Source organism: Phaenicophaeus curvirostris, chromosome 7 (assembly GCF_032191515.1).
Source record: "Phaenicophaeus curvirostris isolate KB17595 chromosome 7, BPBGC_Pcur_1.0, whole genome shotgun sequence".
NCBI classification, from domain to species: domain Eukaryota; kingdom Metazoa; phylum Chordata; class Aves; order Cuculiformes; family Cuculidae; genus Phaenicophaeus; species Phaenicophaeus curvirostris.
The window spans coordinates 27,681,708-27,705,865 of record NC_091398.1 but is presented as its reverse complement, the minus strand read 5'-3'; the positions used below and the strand labels follow the sequence as shown (position 1 = coordinate 27,705,865).

At 40.1% G+C, this 24,158-nt stretch overlaps 1 protein-coding gene across 2 annotated transcripts in view; it reads left to right on the top strand.

Annotated features, from left to right (window-relative positions):
* The window catches only part of CNTNAP5 (contactin associated protein family member 5), a 281,176-nt gene that overhangs the window by 238,189 nt on the left and 18,829 nt on the right, over positions 1 to 24,158 (top strand). For both annotated transcript variants that reach the window (XR_011337752.1, XM_069861390.1), the window contains exons 18-21: positions 1,458 to 1,697; positions 3,171 to 3,395; positions 19,854 to 19,984; positions 21,280 to 21,364. Coding sequence is in view for 1 of the 2 variants with exons in the window: in XM_069861390.1 (XP_069717491.1) it covers positions 1,458 to 1,697; positions 3,171 to 3,395; positions 19,854 to 19,984; positions 21,280 to 21,364 (681 nt within the window). In the remaining variant the exon portion in view is untranslated. The remainder of the gene's footprint in view (positions 1 to 1,457; positions 1,698 to 3,170; positions 3,396 to 19,853; positions 19,985 to 21,279; positions 21,365 to 24,158) is intronic.

Here is a 24,158-nt window from a genome sequence, read left to right as displayed (position 1 = left end):
TTTGGTTTTGGAGCAAAATCTCCAAAGAAAAGGATTGTGTGCGCACAGTATATCAAATGCAGAAGCCTCAGTTCTTGTGCTGAGAAGGCCTTTAAAATAAGTGACCTAACGTTTCCTCACATGAGAAAAGTATCTGGCTAAAGAGAAAATTCAAAATATTTATTTTTCTGAGAAAGGCACTGTAAAATTATCATGAAATAAACCTGTATCACACATACTATCTATAGTTTAATTATTCTCATTCAAATACAGTATTTCTGCTATTAGTGTTCCAGAAAGAAAAATATGCTAGAATAGTATAGCTGAACAATAGGGTTTTGGTGAGATTGATTTTCAGGACATTCCTACATTTTCTTAATTTGCAGAAGTCTTGCTTTAATTAAACAGTATATGAAAAACATGCTTTTCTGCAAGGACTTATCAAAAGATGAAATCACTTAAATCATGCACTGTGATATAGAACCAACTTCTGTAGAAGAAAAGTTTGGAGAGGCAATGTCTTTCATACTACCTTTGCAGGAGAGTCACCAACAAAGCTAGCATTTCAGAGCCTACAAATGCTGTTTACTCCTGAACCTGTTTTAGATTTCTTAGCAGCAATCAGAATTGCGGTATCTTCAAAAAATATTGGAAACAATCAAAGCCTACAATAAGTATGGTATTTTCACAAAGTCCTCTAACAATCATCATTATTATTCATTCTCAGAGACCACCTCTTACAGAAAAAGTGTCTTCATTATAACACTGTTATCATTTTTATTTGGCAGATAAGAAGATAGTTAGCTCGTAGAGACTCTTGCATAGATCCACACAGCTCTAGTCTTCAGGTAGAAATGCAATTATGTTTAACAGTTGTAATAAATGCCACAACTGTGACCTGAACTCGTGTTTCTTGTCTACAACAAACAGTCACATGCAACATCAGGTTGGGCAGTCATGCATAAATTCTGACTCAAGTAATTTCCCTTCAGCCAGCAGGCCTAGTGCTGAACATGATTCATCCTTGCTATCTGGACTCATCAGCATGTATAACTCACCTGCTGTTGGGATTAGGGTGTTATTTATACTCTCTACTATGGCAACAAATAAAAAAAAATTAGGTTTGGGTTTCTCATGTATTAGGTGATACGCAGACATACGATAAAGCAGCTAATCTTTTTCCCAAATGAATTTGCAGTTTAAATGCCAGACAGGGCAATAGATAAGGCAGGAGAGAGAAGAATGGCAACAAGAAAGTGTCACATGCAGCATTTTAGACTTTTCATAAAGATAAATGGAAACCTTTAGTTTCCAGGCTGTCCATCTGTCATCTTTTGCCACTGTATGCACTAATATATAATAGATAATATTTTCTTAAATTCAGGGTTTTGGTTTTGTACCCCTGAATTTGACTTCAGTGCTTTGAGTATTATGCAGACTCAGGAATGAATGCATGTCCTTTTTTCTCTCTTTTGCAGGGGGAACAGCTTCCAGACAAAAGGGCTTTTTGGGATGCATTCGCTCTTTGCATTTAAATGGACAGAAACTTGACCTTGAAGAGAGAGCTAAAATGACACCTGGTGTTAAACCTGGATGTCCAGGACATTGCAGCAGTTATGGTAACCTGTGCCATAACGGAGGAAAATGTGTGGAGAAATATAATGGTTACTCCTGTGATTGTACCAGCTCAGCCTATGAAGGACCTTTTTGTAAAGAAGGTAGGCAGCGAGTTTCGATCCTAAGTCTGTAGTGGTCTCTGAATTACAGGACAGTTCCACCTGTATCGGCTTTGCGTCCCCCATGTTACAGGAAGACATTCTAATACCAGCTTTCCCTTAAGCATTACTGCTTGTCTTAAGTGGGCTACAACGCCTCCTTTTGTGGACTTTCTGATGGCCTCAGAAATTAAAATAGTGCTAGTTGTACTGCTATTAAAGTCACCAACTACATCCCAGTATGATTCCTGTATTAGATTGTATATAACTTGGCACAGACATTAACAAATAGGACCAAAGTTTTCATGACAGTTGCCTGCCTGTGGCTGAATGTTTAGTTTGTTTGGTTCTATAGCTCGTTCAACTTTGTCCACCTTAACAAAATCTTGAGAGCTTATCACTACAGAGTTTTAGAGTAATGACATGACAAAAAGGTGCAGTCTTTTTTATGTTTGTTTGGTTTTCCCATCCTTGTGACTACCCGTCCAAATGTAAAGAGATGTTAAAAGTAAGCGTGAAGCATTCAGAAGAAAATTAATTTGCGTGGCTGGGTCTCTGATAAATGTGTCCTTGCTGAATCTTTCTGGTGGCTCCTAGGAGATGTCACCAACACCTGGAAAAAAAGGAGCAGGGCAAATAAAGAACATCCAATTTAGATAGCATGATATTCATGAGAGGAGGGAACTTTCAAAATTCTTGCTCAATAATGACAAGGTGCAATGTGAGTGTTCTGATTTCCATGACTGCCCCTCACCTCGCAAACACAATGGGTTTACTAATTGGGCTACATCATCTGCTGGTGTAAATCACCTTAGTTGTACTGCAGTCCACAGAACTATGCCCAGTTACATGAGTTGAGGATTTGGCACGAATGCCATGAGAGGTGTATCAAACAACCACATAGTGTCTTGTTAGGAGATGCTGTGTAGAGGTGAATCTGAGTTATGAGAGAACGTACTTGCAGTCAGTCTGTAGCTGAATATGCCACCAACCTGACTTTACTGTGCCTCACACTAGAAAAAACTGCCGTTGTCATGTTTGGTATTTCATGGCTAGACTATGTGGTGTTTATTGAAAACACAAGTATGAGTTCTCAGCATATGAGCATGCACTGGCAGATGTCTTTACTGTGAAGAGGATATTGCCTTACGTGTCAACTATCAGAAGATGGTGAACCAAGTATTTATTTATCTGAAGGACGTTTTGGCCTGTTCCATCCATGGAGCTCCGATTCCAGCACTAAAATAGTTGAATGTAAGACTACTAATAGTTGAATGTCTCCATACACTGTCCTTTCTGTGACAGACAGACAGACAGACTGTAAAGAAGGACACACGGCTAGTGTGAAGGAATAGTGATGTCAGCTGGGTTGGGGGTGTTTTGCAGTGTTCTGCTTCTGGGGCAGTCACCTTATGTCCATTCCTGTCTGAAATACAGTGGCTGAAATTATTCCTTTGGGTTTTTATATGCTTTCAGAGGTTTCTGCGTTATTTGAAGCCAGCACTTCCGTTACCTATATTTTCCAAGAACCTTATCCTGTTACAAAAAATGCAAGCACTTGGAGCTCTGCCATTTATGCAGATGCTGTCGTGTCCAAGGAAAATATTGCATTTAGCTTTCTCACAGCGCACACTCCAAGCCTTCTGCTGTACATCAACACCTACTTTCATGAATATTTGGCTGTGATTCTCTCCAAGAATGGTAAGTACTCTTGACTTGCAAACAAAGGGTGACCAGTGTAACTGTGTTAAGTTCTTTTGTGAGAATAGTATAGAATTCTGCACTTATTTAAGCTCATTTCTGTGTCTGCAGCTTCATCAACTTCATGATATTCTATTCATGCAAATGACCATCACTCTTATTTATATCCCTTTATTTGGCATTCAGTGCTACACTTGCCTATTCAGTCTTTGAACAATCATGTCGTTGGGGCTTAAAATGTGCTTTGACTTTCATTTGGCAAGACTGTACGATAGCAATTCCTTGCTATTTATTTCACACTAAGATCCATTAGCCCTCCAGGGTGAGGGAATGAGAAATACCGTGAATGTACAAGAACGCTTGGTGCAGAAATATCATTTTATCCTTTGCATTTTGTCTTGGCACATGTACTGCTCCTCACTGGATTGCTTCAATGGAATGTTGCCAGTATACCTAAATATATATATATATATATATAAGCATTAAAGCTAGAAAATGTCAGTTTTCTACAGCCACTGACCAAAACATATGTTGTATATCCATCTTCTATTAAAAGGTAGATGGCATAGGGACTTCTTAAAAAACCTGGGGTATGGACCCTATATCTTGTCAGCAAGACTGACTCCTGAGTCCTTGCAGTGCTTTTAGAAAACCCACTCCAGACAAACATCAACATAGACAAATAGAGGTGTTTGAATTATTCAAGAGTTATCAGGCACTAGAGCACTGGAAGTGATGAGTAAGCATAGTGGTGAGTCAGTAAGTAGCCTGTGGCAGAACAGTAGAAAGTTAATGCTGTGTGGTTGGATGTGTGCATTTGGCCGAATGACCCAGACCACTCTGAAGCCTTGCAAATTCCAAAATAGCTAAGCTTTCAAGTACCATCAAATGAAACTTATTAGGGAAAAAAAAAAGTTTTATTCTCTATATGGGATTTCCAGTAGTTTGTCTCCTGGTTATGCCATATGCTAGCATTCAGGCTGTTATGGGATGAGTATCCAAAATCCCTTGGAGGGACAGAAGGGGTAGTATCAGCCTGGACCCACCTCCCTGAAGTGAAGTAAGAGCAGGACAGTGGTACTGCTTAGCAAACCTTCTCTCCTCTCCCATCCAGTCCCAGATTTATGTCCATTTGCACTTGGAGGCAAGTGTCTATGACTTTCAGATATATGAATATTCCAGTGTGTAGCTCCAGGGTGGTAGAGGTTAGCCCCTGCTGAGGTGAAACCTTGGAATCTGCTTCTCAGTTACACTCATGTCTATTGAAGCCACTCTGGCAATCGAAAATAGCCCTAAAGTGAATGAAAATGTAATATCCATTAAAATCACCTTTCCTGCTGCCAGAGTAGTGTAAAGTGACCTTAGAAACAAGAGTCAGTTGACTTTTATTGATGAAATGCAACCATAAGTAAGCTGTAATTGTGAAGTTCTGGAAGGAGGTTCTCTCTAATGGTGTGTGGGGAAGGGGATGGGATCAGGACACCAGGATTTCTTGTGGGAGCTCAGCAAAAGCAGAGATAAGCTTTGCATTTTGGCAGCTGCACCATCTGCAGATCTCTGCTTTGGTGCAGGGATAGAGACTCTCAGCAATACTCAGGCAATTCAAACAATGGTGCTTTTCTCAAATGTGTACCTTTGTTTACTCACTTGTAAAGTGAAGATAATAGCTGTTTAGAAAATTGGTAACATGTCTAGACTCCTGGACTCCTATAAGTTTCTTTCAGGGTTACTTTGCACATGCTTATATTCTCTGCCTTTTGTCCCAAATGTAGTGATTTTTTAAATATTATGTGCTCTAATTTTTTAGTTTTGTTGGAATTGAAATTATTCCAATGAAAATAACGTTAGTCTTGCTTCCTCCAAAACATTCATACTTGCCATAAAGTTACTGGGCTATAAGTGATAACATCCTTTGTAGCATTAAAAGTGAGAGAGATTCCTTCACTCTTACTGGCTCATTTTCATTGAATCTTGCTGAGTCTGACAACAAGACCTAAGCAGGTCCCTGCTGGATAACTGAATGGCAGATAAAGGTTGGGCTCCTGGTGAAATGGGAATGGGCATTCTCACTTAAGAGGTGAGCAGTAATATTATTTGATATAATGTCAAGACCCTTTCAACTTTTTAAGAAACTATATTGGAACAGCCTATGTGAACTTTAATACTTCAACTTTTGTAAGTATTTTTCAAACTGCTACTCATGTATCCTCTTATTCCACTTTTCTATTATCCACAAAATAACTAGGCAAATTATAAGTTAGTAAAAGTGAGAATGAGAAGAATGTTCTGGTAATTCAGACTTCCTGTGCTAAATATTTAACATAAAAGAAGTGAAAATGTCTACAAGACCTATCCATAATTAGACTGTATTAAAAGGGTTTTATATGAAAGTGAACTCGTATAGGCAGCTACAGTCCAATCCACCCAAGTGTGAAATATTTCTTGTAAAATCAGTTGATTTCAGTAAAATTATTAAATAATTACATTTAACCCTAATACACAGTCTGTAAAGAAGGTCATATAATTACAAGATACCATACATTCTGGTTGAGACACTACAATTTTGGTGGTAAAATGATTCTTCTAGAGTTACCCAGCAGGCCAGTGTCAGTTCTGGGAAAGGAAATAAAAACTCTTCATGACTACACCCACCCAAATCAATACTTCCCAGACAGAAAGCTCTTCTAGTGCTTGGAATCTTAGAGAGTAGATGTTTCGTGAAGGAGGCGTAGTTATCACAAATATTGGATACCATCATATGTCAATATAGAAGTTACAATTCTAGACTTATACATAAGACCTCCTTCTATAAAATTAGATGGTCAGTAGTGCCTAGCAGCTAAAATTTCTAGAAGCAGTTCCCACCCAAAGAACTTATCTATGTCACGAGGTTATTGCCTTTGATGAATTGGCTCATGTCCTGCTAGCTTATGATTTGAGATTTTTTTTCCACTATTAGTTGATACTTATGCTTCTAAATCATACATTTGCTTTTGAAAATTGTATGCAGTAACTTATCATTGTCCTCACCTCCCAAATCTTCAATGTTATACCCATGGATTTTTAAATTACACAAAATGAGCACACAAGATGTGTGTATATTGTATATAGATGGGTATGTGTATGTGTATATAGAGGGATATGTATATAAAGCTCACATAGTCCCATGGATCTCACATCCGAAAGATTAGCAGCACTGTAATTATTGGCAGTGTATTTTTAATATCAGTGCTGTAGAAATTTCAAATTATAGTGCTTATTACTAAGTTACAGAAAATAGGTAAATATTTTTGATTAGCCTTTTATGTGCATCAGTCCACAGAAATTATTCACATTGTGGGAAGCTACTGCCAAGAAAATTAGGTTTTTTTTCTTTCCGAGGCTAAATTTTCACTGTACATTTTTGTTAATTTACATTATTTCACTGCTACCAGTACCTTAGTATTATCATCTTTGCCTTCATCCCTAAAGACATTACTTGATGAGGGAGAAAAATGTTAAGAAACTGTTAGTGGTTCTCCTTTCTCCATTCTTCCTATCAAATGTGACATGACTATGATGAAGTATATTGTCTAGCAAATGTTTTCACAAGTCTTTGATTCTCAATGTTGTTTGCTTTCTCCATTGAAACAATATGATTCCCAATATAGAAAAACAGCAGATACCAGCATCAAAGAAAAGAGAGAATCTCAAACTATTGTAGAGTGATTGAAAATGTATCTGTATTTGCTATCTGATCTCAGAAGAAACTGAACAATTTGAATCCCTTTTCCTCTTTGTTTTTTATCCAGTACCTATTGCCATCCAGTGAGCTTCGTTCTCCATTTCTTTTGGAAAGCAAGACTCTGAAATTGTACAGGAAAGATTAAAGACAAGGGAAAAAGCATAGTTAAGATCAAATGTACAAATGAAAATAGTAGGTCTCTGATACTCAGAATATAGTAGTAGGACCTAGATCATCTCCACTGCCCTGCCCTATAAGGTCTTGAAATCAGCTATTTTTTGAAATTAATAGGAAAAGAAAACAAAATATATCCAAATGTAATAGAGGTAAGCTGAATTAACACTCTGCAAATGGAAGAAAATTTAATTAGTGAGAAGCTACAGAGCTTTTTCATTTTAATAAAGTAAAAATCTACTCTAATCAACTACTGTCTCTAAGTCAGAAGCAGCGTTTCTGTAAAAGGCATGTAAATTGTATTGATTGTTTTTTGCCTTGCAACTCTGTTGAGCTGCAATTCTAACAACATTTCTCAAGAAAAAAAATGAAGGTTTTGTCACTCAGTAGTAAAGAAAGGCAAAAATCCCTCGTTCAATATTTGAGGCAAAGCATACTTGGATTCCGTTCACACTTTGCACTCTGGAGTTCAGTCAGGCAAAGCTAAAATAATTAAGGAAAATAGGATTTACTGAAACATTGGGGTGGGTTTTGGGGATGATTTTCAAGTTTTCACTGGTTCTTCTGCTTCACCACCTTACAGGTTTTAATTTTGGCATGTGAGTACTACAGAACATAACTAACTGCTGCAGAAATACTCTCTAGGATATGCTATTGCTAGTGCAATAGTATTATCTTTTGAGAACACCTTCTGGCTTACAAGCTCAATACCTATTGAACAGCTTCCACAATTTATGTCACTGAAGTTGAAAATAGTGTGAAGGTTTAGGTATAGTTATTTTTAACAGATCAGCAGCAGGAAAGTGAGTTGTGTTGTGAAGTGTAGGAGACAGATTTGTTGAGGAGACCAGTTTTCAAGCAACTGTCTGTGAATGACTGAGAATTGTACCCGGTTAACAGCCATTAAATGATTTTATATGGCAGATCGGACTACCTATCTTCTAAATATAATTTCAGGCAATTGTTGTTGTTGGCCCTGAAATCCTGTGTAATTTACTGGGTGAAGGAGCAGTGAGAGTTTGATGAGGAATGGTGAATTTCAAAGACATTTTCTCCCATTTGCCTGTAAATGGGAGCCTTCTCTGTCACCATAAGCTGAGGTGGCAGGAGATCTCCCAATCAGTTTCTTTATGTAAGTAGAGAAACTCTGTGGTTAGATACATCTCTGGTCCCTTGGATGATTCTCTGCTATTAGCATGCTTTGCAGAAAATGGGAATGCTGATTTGAGTTTTCAGTTCATATCCAGTTGTAAAAAGTCTTTAAGGGAATAGGTGGATTTGGCACCCAAACTCAATTTTTTTATTGTTGTTTTAGCATATGGCATTCTAAATCTCTAAGTGTATGAGATTTACTTGAAAGAAGCAGCAGCCACAGCATTCAGCCAAGGACTCTGGCAGATTTCTTTATCTGCTTTCCAAGAGGAGAGAACTAAAAGGTCTGTCTTATTAGCTGAATTCATGGACATGTTTGTATTCATGAAGATAATTTTGCTGTACTGAAGGGTCAGGAGATGTTCTGGAGACCCACAAGGGAAAAACAAGGGAAATGTAATTGGATTATATGGAGCAGGAAGGACTGAGCATGCAGTTAATAATTGATCTGTGCTCTGCATATATACAGACTGACTTAGAATTTACTGGTATCTGGCATAAACCCCCACACTGCTGGCTGCAGATAATCAGTTAGGAAGAAAACATACATTCCCATTTGTTTGGAGGAGAAGATTTAAGTTCCTAGCTCACATTCTGCAGCTGAAAAGTCATTTTTATTATTAGATTTCTGTGGAGCTGTTCTGAAAGGGGTGGTGAGGAAGGACGGAGGATCACAAGCTTCTGTGTTTAAATGGATGCTGCAGGTATATATATGCTCTTCAGTAATTCTGAAATTAGTGTCTTTTCAGAACCAATTTTACCAAAACCCTTAGTCCTGAGACTTAATAGTAGTCATTTTTCAGTTATTCTTAAGTTGTGAATTATCTCTGTTTTGGGCATAGAGAGATGCCTAGTGAGAGATGTAGTTCAGTGAAACCTTTGGCTCAAATGCTCCCTCAGAGCAGCGTAGCTGTTTCCACATAACAAGCAGTCCAAGCTAATAATACTTGGAAGAGCCAGCCTAGGTGCAAGCGAACGTCCTTCTCTATCTTGCTTGTAGTATCTCTATTAGCATGTTCTTTTTTTTTTTTTTCTCATAACAGATCAGTTAGTCTGGCTGGATAGTAAAAAGATTACTTCATCCTTCTTGTCTGATAAAACTGAGTGTTAATACCTTAATCTTTACTAGTAAGACTAGCCTTCAGGAATCCTAGGTCAAGAACAGGCAAAAAGTCTGGAGTACAGATGATGTGCACTTCGTGGAAGAGGATCAGGCAGGAAAGGCTTAACCAAACTGGGTATATATAAGCCCACGGGCCCTGATAGGATGCACCTCTAAGTGCTGAGGGAGCTGGCAGGTGTCATTGCAAGGCCATTTAGGAGGCAGTGAGAACAAACTGAAGCAGAGGTGATTTCATCTGAACATCAGAAAACATTTTATTACTGTGAGGGTGACTGAGCATTAACACATCTTGCTCAGAGAATGATGGAGTCTCCATCTTTTAAGATAATCAAAAGCCACTAGGACATGACTCTGGGCAGCCAGCTCTAAGTGAGCATGAGTGGGGAACTTAAACAACATGACCTTCAGAGATCTTTTCCAACCTCAATCATTCTATGGTTCTGTGAAAGATTGCAGAACTATGCATTTGAAGGTAAAGTAGTAAAAGGATACACATATAGGTGTGTATTTAGCTACAGAAAAGTCATCACAATGCTGCCATTATATGGTTCTTGTACTAGGATTGTTACTAAGCAAGTGTTTAATCCTTCCTCTAATTTTCTACATAAGATGACTTAAGAACACAAGCCAGTTCTTTGCATGCCAGTGGCTGTGGTTTGTTAGGAAACTCAGATCTCAAGAGTTTGCTATAATCAGGAAAAGCTCACTAATTATAGGATCCAGCTTCTCCAGTCACAGAGGCCGGCATAACCTATGATACAGGCAGTGACTTACTGGTCAGAGAACCAGAACATTTCCCAGAGATTCGTCACCAGCCAGGCAATGTCTATAGAGCTCAACACATGAACAGGGCTCATTAACCCCAGAAAGCCATTAACCCACAAAGTTCTGTGCTGTCTTTATTATGAATTAAGAATGAAAAGGAGGTTTGAGAAAAGAGGCATATGGTTGTTTCTCTAGTCTTATTTAAAAGGTTATTGCTAACTCTCCTGCTCCACAGACATCATGTAGTGCTCAAATTGATTATTTCATTTTTTCTGTTCAGATGATTTTTTTCTACATTCTCATTGCTGAACAATACAGTTATTTGTTAGGCCAGTGTGAAACAAGTCCTTGCTTGAACAAGCATCTGTACTGGCAAAACTAAAACAGGAATGGTTCAGCCCACCTGAAGAGCATCTATAGCAATGCACGCAGCATGGGCAATAAACATGAGGAGCTAGAAGTTATTGTAATGCAGTAGGACTATGATATAATTGCTATCACGGAAACATGGTGAGATGACTCACTTAAGTGGAGTGCTGTTGCAGAAGGCTACAGACTTCAGGAAGGATAGGGAAGGAAGGAGAGGTGGTGGGGTAGAGTTTCAACAGCCTTGAACTCATTGACGGTGGTAATAGGGTTGAATGTCTATGGGTGAATATGAGGAGTGTCTGAGGGAACTGGAATTGTTTAGCCTGGAGAAGAGAAAGCTGAGGACTTATTGCTCTCTACAACTACCTAAAAGGAGGTTGCAGAGTGGTACATGTTGGTCTCTTCTCCCATGTGGTAGGTGATAGGACAAGAGGGAATGGCATCAAGCTGTATCATGGGAAGTTTAGATTGGACATTAGGAAAAAATTCTTCACAGAAAGGGTTATCAAGCACTGGAACAGGCTGCCCAGGGAGGTGGTTGAGTCACCATCCCTGAAGGTGTTTAAAAGGTGGGTAGATGTGGTGCTTGGGGACATGATTTAGTAGCAGAAAGGTACAGTTTGTGTTGATGATCTCTAAGGTCTTTTCCAATCTAATGATTCTATTCTAGGAAAAGAATGGAAACCATGCACCAGGATCTTAGTGAGGGCAGTTTGGTATGAATTTCTCAGGGTATTACAACAGAGGATCTCAGTCTTTTTTTCCTGAGAGCTATTCGTGCAGTGTATAATGTATAATCATGTATAATTTTCAAAGCCAGGTTGAACTTTTGGAATAAAATACATAGGATACTACTTTTTATTTCATCCAGTGGGTACAGAATAAAAGATCTTCCTGCCAGTCTGACTGCTGCAGTAGGCGCAAGTGAAAAGTACAGTGTGAGATGAAAGCCTGCCAAGATTTTTCTGAGTGTAAGGATGAGTAAACAACGGGGCAGGCCTGCTGAACACCCAACCATGAGAAGACGAGTGGCATCCAGTGTGAGTTTAAAGATGGGGGAGATATCTCTGTATCAAATCCAATGGTTTATTTAATGAAAGGTCTTAAAATGACTTTTAAAATTCTAAAGAATGTATAGAAAAGGCATAAATAAAAATTTACCTGAATAAACTACACCATCAGAAAGCAGGTAATTTCAGGGAGATGTAACCGCACCTAATACCATCAGCTCCTTCCTTCATATTTACATTCGGTCACTTTCAGGGAAAAAAGATAATTAAGGAAGCATCACCATGTAAAAAAAACAGTAACCTGTGCCTTCACCAAAATGAATTATCTAGGAATGGAGAGATAATGATAAAGACTAATAGTATTTTTTTAAAATTGTTGCTTGCCCAGAGGTTTTATGTCACTTTCCAAAGTATATTTCACTGATGGATAAACTGTGACACAAAGGAGGAAGACTGTTGGCAATCAACAAGCTGGTAGATCCTGAAGTGTGGCAATGCTCTGTCCATCACCTCCAGGGTACATAAATACACCTCTGTGTGTGCTTAACCATGAGCTAAAATGGAGAGACTGTGCTTAGTATTATCCCACATCCATGGGTTAGCTCTGTTCCTACTTTAGGTCTAGCCTAAAGCATGGACATAGGCTGTTCTATGTAGATTTGTGTTCCCCTTAAAGTCACTGGAGTAAGCTCTATGTTTAAGCCATTCAGTGTGTGCATGATGAGCTGTCTCACCCTGGACCCACAAGCCACATGCTCGCATCCAGGACTGACTGGGGTAGGGAGGGTTCTATCTGTGCAGCAATCCAGAGGCCAACAAGGTCACTCCCAGGGCAAAAATCAAAAGCAGTATTTATTCTGGGTCCAGCAAACATGAACAGACCAAAATACTGGAGGGCACAGCTGAGACATGAGGGTGCAACTTCCCAAAGTTACAGAAACAAATCCCAACCTCTTTAGATCACAATCTGATCCCTGAAAACAACCAAGGTCACTCGGATCCAATCCGACGCACACACCGTAAGGTAACAGGGGAGAGACAGAGGGAAAGAAAGAAGGAGAAAGAAAGAGAAAAGGAAAGAAATCCGCTCATCGATGGCAGCAGCAGTTCCTTGGGAACATGTGGTTGCAGGAGCAGCTTCCTCCAGGCTGTGTGGTCCAGGCTGGTCCGATTGAAGTGATGCTGGTGGAGAGGGAGAGTCTGTGAGTGAGAGGCCCCTGCATGGTTCCTTGCGAGTTCTTTTATAAGGCCCATCCAACCTCCATCGGCACGTGTTGGGGTGGTCTTGCCACGTGTCTTGGGAGGGTCTGGGCTGGGCAGTCTGGTGGATGGAGGAAGGGGGGGTGAGCAGCACCCACCACTGCATCACCTACCCCTGTAGGAGCCAGCTTCGGACCTTGGGCTCATCCAGGTGAGGGGGAGCGGTGCTTACTCCTGCACCACCCCTGCATTGAACCTGGTGCTACAGATGAGGCTCTCAAGGTCCGTCCTTGGGGAGGTCTCCTGCTGTACCACCTCCACTATTCATTGCTGGCACCACAAAAGAAACCCACAAATGGGTAGCCTTCAGACAAAATGTTTAAGGCAAAGAAAGAAGCAAAGTCGGGCTTTACATCAGCTCTGTGACCATGGTCTTCTGGGTCATCTTTTGGACTTGCAGTATTTTCTAGCTTTGGAGCAAGAATCATCTGCCAGTTCCTTCTTAATTGTTGGTCAGCCTGTGTTAAGCCCACTGGCAGCTAGTGGGAATGAGATGTCTATGAAGGTTAAACATCTTTGTCAGTCACGTAGGGGTTCTAGCTACATTTGTTGGTGTTTAAGTGACATTCTCAATCTGGCTTCAGCTGCCAAGCAGGACTCTAAAGCGAACTGGGGTCGTGGGCCCCCAGTTAGGCTTCTTTACAGGCTTTTGGGAAAATGCAACATGAAAATGTTGGCTGTTTTTTGTTTGTTTGGGTTTTGTTTTTTTTTTTACTTTAATATAGGATGGGCGGAATATGATCCTTAAGTTCTGAATGTCTCAAGCACTGAGTGGAAAGCATTCAAATAAGCAAGTATTTCTTTCACTACCATTAGTTTACAAAAAAATTGAAGAGTGGATTATATTTATTTTTTTTTAAGACCCTATGAAAAGGTGTCTAAGCAAATGCAATAGCTGAGTAATCGTATCAGCAAACATGTTCAACAATTTCTCCTCTTTGTTTTCTCCATGCAGAACAAATAGCAGGAGTCACCTCTTAAAAATGTTCTTACTTAAATGCCACTGGAAGTTGAAGAGATGGGCCTTGTTCTTTCGAATCACTAGCAGCACTGAAGAGTAAATTTACTGAGTAAATATCCCTGGGGAGAAGCTACTAATTAAGGAGCAGGTTTTTTAGCCAGCTGCTTCTAACTGAGAAAGTGGTAGTTCATTTTTAAATATCTAGGCTATGAAGAGGGATATAGTCACGCTGAAGCTGTGCAAGTTGCTAGAGAGATATTTTGTTGTGGAGGAGACTAAAAACTGTCATGTGCTGTTCTGCGATCAGGAATGGACAAGTATTTCCACCTTACAAGCTGCAAATGGCTTTCTGGATTAAATACTTGAATATTATTAGGTATTTTTCATAGTAGCAGCATCAGTAATTTCACTAATATATTCTGCCCTTTGCTTAATTGGTGCCTTCCTTAATTATTTTCTCTTTTAGTTATAGCTCAGGTGAGTGCTGAGCATTGGTGTATGATGTAATTAACATCTTCCAGTCTGAGCAGGATGTCTGCTGTTTTTACGCACAGCTGTAGGAGATTCTGTTGGTCCATAACTCCTGTGTTTCTGGGACCTCTGAGGCAATGGGATACACAGGGATAGTCCAAGACCCTTTTCCTAGCACAATGTTTCATTGTTTTATACATACACATTTCTCTCAAGTCAAGTGTTGTCAGCTGCCATGATTTAAAGGACTTTTCCTGATGTTACCTAATAATGGTAAAGTTTTATGTTTTATGTGCACTACCCGCATGTGCTCCCTGAACTAACCTCAGCTTCTCCCAAGTGGTGCAAGATGTTTTGCCAGCTGCTCCAGCCAGTTTAAGTCATTAAAAAGTGCTGTTGAAGTTGACGGAAATGTTGGGTTCAATCTGGACTCATTTAAAACCAGTTTCTGCAAATGAAGGTCCTGCAGAGAAGTCTCTGACTCCAAGGGCATGTCATTTCCTTCCTTGCTGTGTGGTTCTTGAAGACTAAATGATACAAGACCTGTGGTCCTGGTGACATGTGTGACAAGAACCTTGCCTATGAATCGTGGATTTATAGACCAAATTCCTGTTATCCATTATTTTGCTTTCTGCAGAGCTGCTATAAGCTCATTGGATGAGATCTTTTAGGAAGTCTTTTCTTAAGCTAGAACACTCTCTATAATGTTTTTCCATGCTCCCTTTTCCAGCTGATGACTTAAAAATTACTGTTTGGTTTTCAACACAATCTTTGGCAGTCCAGAATGAATGTAAAGTTAGTGGGCACAGGTCACAAAGCCACCAGGTGTTTCTGATGTTCCACTCAGGCACTGCTGTGGACACAGGCAAAAGAAAAACAACTCTGCTGTTGACGTGTTCAATCAGAAAAGACTTTGGACATAGAAAACGTCATATTGTGGCCAAGGTCTTTCTTCATACTGTACAGTTACAGAATATTTTTCTCTTCTTCAGGCTGAACAACTAAAAATCTCTATCCAGTTTAATGTTCTTATTACCACTAGACATAAGAGCTGCTACTCCATCTTTTTTGTCCTCAGCAAAAACATAGAAGCAATTTGAAGGCACCCTGTTATTCCTGTAGCTGCCTGGAGACTGATTATGTTGACATTGATCGTTCGTGTATTGCCATCAAGTACTAACCCAGTCCTCCATCACCACTGAAAGAGTATCCTGGGAGTGTTTTGTTTCAGAGAAGTCATCCCAAACCTAATCACTAACATGGGATGCCGTAAATACTGCCCTTTGATCTCTATTTCCCAGAACTTCTCTCTGCACAAGGGAGCCCCAGCAATCCTATTAAAATGGCTCTGTAGCTCTTGGATATCAGCAGAAAGATATCGTCCAGCCCTACAGTCATGGATTATAATACTGCAGATTACAGATAGAAGACCACAGTCATGTATAGTAAGCCAGCTTTGATACTGGTAGTGGTCTCATCACAGCAGTGTAGCAGTCTATGTGGCCTCATTTCTTCCAGAAGTGGTGAAATGAGAACACACTGCACTCTATAACACTGGCTATACTATGCCTGCCCCCTTCTTGGGCTCTTCTGGAGTTAGCACAGCATGTTTCCTTGCAGTTCTGCAGTCTGCAGAATTGGAAGGTGTAAGGGATGACTAATGACTATAATAAAGTGTGAATCTCCTCTTAGCTAATGCTAGTGGGGTAACATGCCCAGTAAAGTGTTCCAGCCCAAGGCCAAAAACATGATACCTCTCTCTTTCCTTCCCTCCGTCCTTTATGGACTTGATAGAAATTGCCTCCAGCAATTCTACATACATTAGTGAAGGAAGAAAACACAACAGGCAGTGTATTGCTTGAGCATTATGGCACTCCAGGTGTGCATGTTCAGACACAGGGAGCTGAAAAAAGGATGACAAGCATGACTGCAGCAAGACTGCCAGAAATTATGCTGCTCATGATTAGTGTGAATCCCTATTGTGAGGAAAAATGATGTAAATAGAGAGAGAATAGAGAATAGGGAGAGAATAGAGAATAGGGAGAGAATAGAGAATAGGGAGAATAGAGGTGGTTTATACTGATTTTTATTTAGTTTATTTAGTTAGTGACACTGGGCTGATGTGACGAAGAAAGGAAGCAGACCAGATAATCAAAATTCAGAGGACAAAAAAAATTTTCTTCATAATAAACTTAATTAATAATCCTTTCATTTTGCTTGTCAAGTAGCAAAATGGGAACGTAATCTGCCAGACAAATTATTCTGTAGTCAGAAAACAGAAAAAAAAATGATATTGAACACAAGCCAACGTCAGCTCTCAGCTCATCAGTTCTCACCTCTCACTGGTGTAAATTCCAAACCATCTCTTTTAGGGAGATGATCCCATGTACTTCTGGTTTATATTAATGAAAATTTGACCCCAGACAAAATGCCAACTTTACTTCAATGGTTTTGAAGAACAGGCATCCAAATAAAGTTGTCATTGGAATTCAAAGCAATTTGATAAAATAAAATGCTATTCAATGATTTCTAAATAATAAGGTAAAATTGTACCACTGTAAAAAATAAGATATGTTTTTACAGGATTTCAAGAACCTCCTCCATTGTATACCAACAAATGGAACAGATAGTTTCTAGTTTATAATCAAGGCTTCTTTGATGAAGTCAACAGGTAAATCCCTGTTTGCAGCAGCTGAGAGCCTAGATATATTGCATGTCTTGCTGGCTCTCTTTGAACAAAAATGTGCTGGTTGCTATGTTTATCACCTGGATATAGTAGTATCTTTTATGTTTTATACACTGGTGTGTTCATAGCATTTGAAAAGAGCAGAGTAGTAGTTTCATGTTTCTGAACAAAGCAACTAGTGCAAGGTCACAGACCAAATCTAAGCCCAGTTCCATGTTTTACATTACATCACTTTCAAAGGTTCCAGGTAAGAGGTAGCCTCTAAAGAACTGCTGCTAGAACATGATTTTTGGTTTGGACCAACCTGTTACACTATCACATCTTTGTTTCAGATGTGAAACTTTCTTAGTTTATTCTGTGTGGTCATCTCTGTTGTTGTGTGCAGAGTCTGGCAACCTTTGCATTTTTTATCAGTTCTGCCACTACCCTAATGAGCAAATCTGAAGAAGGTCCCTTAACTTCCTTGCACTTCGGCTTTTTTTTTTTTTTATTTCCTGCTCATACCTTTCTAAAGTAAAGTGGTTGTAAGAGGTTTAGGCTGGTGTTCTCTATTGATGCATCTTTCATTCAGAAACAGAAAAAGGGATTGTGATTTAAACTTAGACCTTTACATGTGACATTAATGGTGATAGGTAGTAGCTCCTTGTCCTAGCTATGCAGTGAGGGGGTGAGAGCTTTGTGGTATGGTTTGGGGCAGGTGAATCAGGATCTGTAATATCGCACTTAATAATTTAGCAGTTGTTAGTGACCTTGATCTCTTTACAAATTCCCCTCTAGCATCCATGAATATGTGTAAGAAATTAAATGTCTTTTATGCACTTTTTTTTAAAATTTTCACTTTAAAGCTCACCTGATCCTGCAGCCCTCTCAACAAACAAAAAAGCTTGCATCTTAGTAGTTCATTCTCATTTTCCCTCTCATTTTTGGAAGCTTTGTTTCTGTCTTGCAAAGCACAGAGAATGGCAGTGCTTATCTGGGATGTACTGAATGTTACAAAAATTGCAGCTTTTAGGAGCCTGAGCAACCAAACATCCCAGGGAGGCAAAAGGAGGAGGGATGATCTTAACTGGACTCTGCGTCCAATCTGGAGGAACTACCAACATCAGTGTGAGTTGTGTAGAGACAACAAATTAGTATTCTGCAGGAAGCATACATTATTGTAAGCTCTTTATAAAGTGGTTTTACAGTAGCTTGTAGAACACTAGAGCTGGCCTTACTGGGAGAGAACTTGCAAGGCTAAAGAAAGCAGGTGCGTCCACACTATATACTGAAGGAGGACTGCTCTATGTCCTCTGTTGCTAACTCTAGACCTGCAAGCAACCTTGCAGCATTAATACAGCTGGATATGGGAGCCAGCCAGGGGTGCTTGTTCACTTCATTAAAAAGTCAGACTGCTTCTGGGGTCAGTGCTCCCTCTAAATAACATTGCGGTGCACACACATATGCGGCAGCTCATGCAGGCATATCATGACATGCATGCATGCATTGCATCTGCAAAAAGCTGAATATGGTTCTAGAGCTAAAATGGTGTGAACACATCCTTCAGTGACCATCAGTCAGTTGGTCCCTGCCATTCAGCATAGGTTACTTTTGTCTGTAGTCTTGTGCAAAAATTTGTGATGCTTTGGATACCATGAACTTGTGTTACCATAAGTGCTGAAGTGGAAGGAGATAGGAGGGGGTTTACAATGGTTTTTTCAGAACAGGGCATAAATGAAGGACCCTTCACTCAGCCTCATGGTGCTGTCAGTGTTCATTTTCTCCTTGGAGGCAGTAATGAAGTAGCCTGGAAAAGCTTTATAACGCTATGGTGCCACTTTTCCACATATTTTGGTTGCTGATGCATAAAAAGTGTTCTGAAAGTTCATAGATTTTTTTTTTTCTCACTGCTGCTTAATTTGCAGAAAAGTAAGCTTGAAAGGATTTTATCGGAATAGATTCTTTTCCTTTTAAATTATAAATATATATCCACATATACATATATATCCCCTGTAGTCATTTGTGGAAGGATTAAAATTCATATTGGATTCCTTGGTTTTTTGTGTATTTTCATTAGTTATGATACTGTTACTATCAGAAGTCATGATACTTTTTTTGATACAAAGACTGAAGGAGCTGTTTGCTATTCATATTTATATGAATTGTATTTATGTCTTAAAATACATTCGAACACCAAGAATTTTTTGTGTTAAAGAAACTATTTTTTTCTGTATAGTCATTTACAGTACTTTTTTCCTTGTATTGCGTATAAATCATAATGTGTCTGGACCTTTAAATGTCTGAAATTAAGTTATAATTCTCACAGTTTTCACTGTCTTCTGTGTTGTCTGTTACATCTTGATGAAAAGGAAACGTAAATTCCACTAATATTAGTTTAATAGAATCATGTAAGACCTGCATGCCCTCTGGTGGAAGTGATCCTTAACAGACTAATGTAGGTCAGCTTTTGTGGTAGTGCTAAATGTCTGACCTGCAGACAGACATACTCTCCTTTGATATATTTAGTTACTCAATTAAGTTATATTTCTCCATAGTAGAGTTTATTAGCTAGTGGGAAGGCAAACTCTTCCAGTGCAATTTTTTTTTTCATACTTTTCATTATGGCTTGAATTATTTCATTTTTGCTCAACCTCTTTCTTGACTTTTTAACCTTGTTACTCCAGTGCAATGAGAAGAAAATTAGTCATATATTGTGTGAAGGTATTGAAGAGTATCTCATTATTGACTCAGGTTTGATACACAGAATTTTGTTCTACTATTAAGGAAGTTTACAGGTTCGATACAAGCTGAGTAAGGATGGGCTTCTCATTTTCACCATTGACTCTGGAAATTTTGCCAACCGACAGTTGCATCATGTGAAGATTAACAGAGAAGGCAGAGAGCTCGTCATTCAGGTATACCGTGGCTTGTGCATATTTCATGCCGCAAACAGACCCACTAATTTCAATGCCTGCAGGAGGCAAAGGTTTCACACTGATCTGTTGCAACCAAAGGTAGTCCAGCAGCAGAACAGCTGGTTATACCATAGTTCCACCCAGACCCTGCTTCAAGGAGTCCCCAGCTGTGGTGCTTTCTGTAGAATAATCCTTCCACTGTCTCTGACAATCTACAAATTAGAAAACATCTTTGGCCAGAAGTTCATCTGGACCATTGGAGCTATGATGGGGCTTAAGGATGTCTGTGTGACCTGTATTACTACAGGAAGGTCACAGAAAGTATCATTAAAAAGCTGCCAAAGGGAGAAAAACAGCTGAGCATGTGGCAGTTGTAATTTCCTTTGGGATACGTGTCCCAAGAGAGAATGTGACCCCAGCTTCCTTATCCTCTCACAGAAGAGGAAAGGCTGAGGGAATGTAGGATGCAGCTACCATGTGTATGGCAATGACTTGTCAGTTTGCTTGGAGGAAGATCTGCTCTCTGGGACAACTTCATGACAAGTGAGAGCTCTCCTCTGCCCTATTTCCCTGCTTTTCCTGTTTTGCCAAGGCAGGGAGAAAAGGACCATCTTACTGTTCCTTCTGCTTTCCTTCTGAGGCTAATTATAGCAGTTCGTATTACAAAACGAATCAGCTACATCTGGGGAGCAGTCATTTAACAGGGCAGGTTGGCAGAGTCTAAAAAGAAGCTGTATGTTAAGGAATAAAATCAGAATGAGACAGAAACACACAGAGCACCACAGGTTTTCTTTCCTCTACAATTTCCATTTCTGGGTAGTAAAATGATAACACGGTTAGCATGCAACTAAGGTGGGTAGGCTAAATCATCTAGGAATGAGGCTGAAGGTAAAAGCCCATCTTTTCCTCAAGTGCCAATCATCTATTGTCTGCTGAATTGTGGCTTTCTTCTTTGTAGAACTAATTCTTCACAATACATTACTAGAGAGGCCTCCTTTGAGTGTATTCTAAAGTGACTAGACATGGATTTTGGAAGCAGGGAGATTTCAGTGTCAAACATTTTAAGCTTTTCTCCAGAGAGGAAGTTTCTTCAAAGCCCTTTATATGACTATTCTGGTGTACCTTTCAGCTTCTCGCACTAAAATCAAAGCACAGGCACTTTGCTATCTTTAGAGTAGCTTGGGGGCAGAATTAACTGATTTGCAGCTGAGAGCGTTCCCAGAAGTTTGCAGTACAGAGAGACCTAGTGTGTCTATATGCTGTTGTAATGAACTAATTTTATTGACCTCTTGCAGGTTGATCAAGTTCTCAAACTCAAACACAACTTCTCTGAGATTGATTTTAAGGCCATCAAATCACTCACCTTGGGCAAGGTCACAGGTAGGTTCTACTGAAACGTTCCAGACTCATCGGTTGTTTTAGTGCTGGAGTTAACCTGTGCTGTGTGTTGGGTTTTTAGTAGAACTTGGGTTTTGTTTGGCTGGTTCAACTGTAAGGGTTGACCTGAGCATTCCAGTACTCCTATTTGTATATATCATCAGTGCAAAAATGTGGCAGCTTTACTTGTTTGCACTTCTAGCAATATTAACTTCTTCTGTTGTCTTTGACACAGTATGTCACAGCATTCTGCTTGAGAAACTGTCAGCCTCTGGCCTGGACAGGCGCACGCTCTCCTGGGTGGAAAACTGGTTGGATGGCCGGGCCCAGAGAGTGGTGGTAAATGGTGCAAAATCCAGCTGGAGGCCAGTGACAAGTGGGGTTCCCCAGGGCTCAGGGCTGGGTCCAGCCCTGTTCGATGTCTTTATCAATGACCTGGATGAAGGCATTGAGTGCACCCTTAGCAAGTTTGCAGACAACACTAAGCTGGGTGGAAGTGTCGATCTGCTGGAGGGTCGGGAGGCTCTGCAAAGGGATCTGAACAGGCTGGACCGCTGGGCAGAGTCCAATGGGACGAGGTTTAACAAGGCCAAATGCCGGGTCCTGCACTTGGGGCACAACAACCCTGTGCAGTGCTACAGACTGGGAGAGGTCTGTCTAGAAAGCTGCCTGGAGGAGAGGGACCTGGGGCTGTTGGTTGATAGTCGACTGAACATGAGCCAGCAGTGTGCCCAGGTGGCCAAGAAGGCCAATGGCATCTTGCCTTGTATCAGAAACGGCGTGACCAGCAGGTCCAGGGAGATTATTCTCCCTCTGTATTCTGCACTGGTGAGACCGCTCCTTGAGTCCTGTGTTCAGTTCTGGGCCCCTCACCACAAGAAGGATGTTGAGGCTCTGGAGTGTGTCCAGAGAAGAGCAACAAAGCTGGTGAAGGGGCTGGAGAACAGGCCTTATGAGGAGCAGCTGAGAGAGCTGGGTTTGTTTAGCCTGGAGAAGAGGAGGCTGAGGGGAGACCTCATTGCTCTCTATAACTACCTGAAAGGAGGTTGTAGAGAGGAGGGTGCTGGCCTCTTTTCCCAAGTGACAGGGGACAGGACAAGAGGGAATGGCCTCAAGCTCCGCCAGGGGAGGTTTAGGCTGGACATTAGGAAAAAATTTTTCACAGAAAGGGTCATTGGGCACTGGCAGAGGCTGCCCAGGGAGGTGGTTGAGTCACCTTCCCTGGAGATGTTTAAGGCACGGGTGGACGAGGTGCTAAGGGGCATGGTTTAGTGTTTGATAGGAATGGTTGGACTCGATGATCCAGTGGGTCTCTTCCAACTGGGTTATTCTATGATTCCCATCAAGTGTTTCATAATGTCTGCGTGGCTGCACAGGGTGGCATCTTAGCCTAATATAATTTTGCTGACTACATCTTTCTCCTCTCAAGTCATGTCTATTTCCTAACGATAAGGATAAGAACAGCAGCACTGTGAGCCTTCATCCTCTCTACCCTTCTTACATTCCCAGTCCTTTTCTATTTGAATTCTGCAAAGAATATTTATGTTACATATAGCACTGAGGCCACAGTTCTGCATGCTCTGTGCATGGACCTTCTTCATCTTTACCATTCCACACTACAAAGCCATCACAAGACCAGGAAAACTCTGCCAGAAATTTGGAAAGTAGAACTCATCTGTTTTTTTGTCAAGTATGTTATATGCTTTATATATGAGTCTTATTAATTCCCAGTAAGATTCTAAATGCTTCCTTGGTTATGCACTTTTAGTCCTGTGTTAGAATTGGACCTCCATATCAAGCCCAACATCTATTTCAGTATTACAAATTTGTATTTTGTATTAACAGCACCCAAAGCCTTTGGGATTGTTAGCTAAACAGATATAATAGACATCCTTTAGAGTACTTATGCAATGTATTTGTATATAATGACATCAGTGCATTCTGCATCATGTTTTACTGAGCAGATACAATACAAGAACTGACTTTCCCCTTAATTATAACTAATGTTTGTTCAGAACGCAGCTGTCTACCACAGCTTTGTGGAGAGGTTGAGGGACCTAACACTTTTCAGCCCAATTCAGAGCTAAGCTAAAAAATCTCATTTTGTCGATGGTCAACTGTAATGCTGAGAATTTAAAAGAACATTGCTCACCATGACCTCTACCTAAAGCTCCAGCTATAGGTACCAAATCAATAAACAAAGGCTTTTCTAACAAGCAAGATGGAACATAACACAAAGACCTTCAAACACACAGCCAACAAGCTGACAAGCTGCAGCTCAGCATCATGGAAAGAAACTAGATTTAGTCACAAAAATATGATTAACATTGCAAGCACAAGGTTGTTTCAAAACCAAAAAGCCCAGATGTACCTACAGACTTATCTACACACAGTGTTTAGTGGATATATGCTTCTGTTATTTCTAAATTTTACTGGGATTATGTTTTAGTAATGGTAATAATAATGTCAATGGTTCTTTTTCTTTAGTAACACTAGAGCAAAAAACTTGGCCATCTAGATGGTGGAAAATCTTATTGCAATACCCGGAATCGCACAATGCATTCCAGCAGGTCACTTTAATTCCAGCCTAATCCTGATTCTGGTTTCTCCTTCATGTATTAAGTGAATTTGCACAAGCATTTTCTTCTATGTCAGGATTTAATTTTCTGGGGTTTATCCCACAGCTCTGCTGTGAGCTTGTGCCCTCACATAATCACAAATGCCCCTGAGTTTTCTCCTCTCCAGAATGAACAGTCACAGCTCTCAAACTGCTCCTCGTATGGAAGATGCTCCAGTC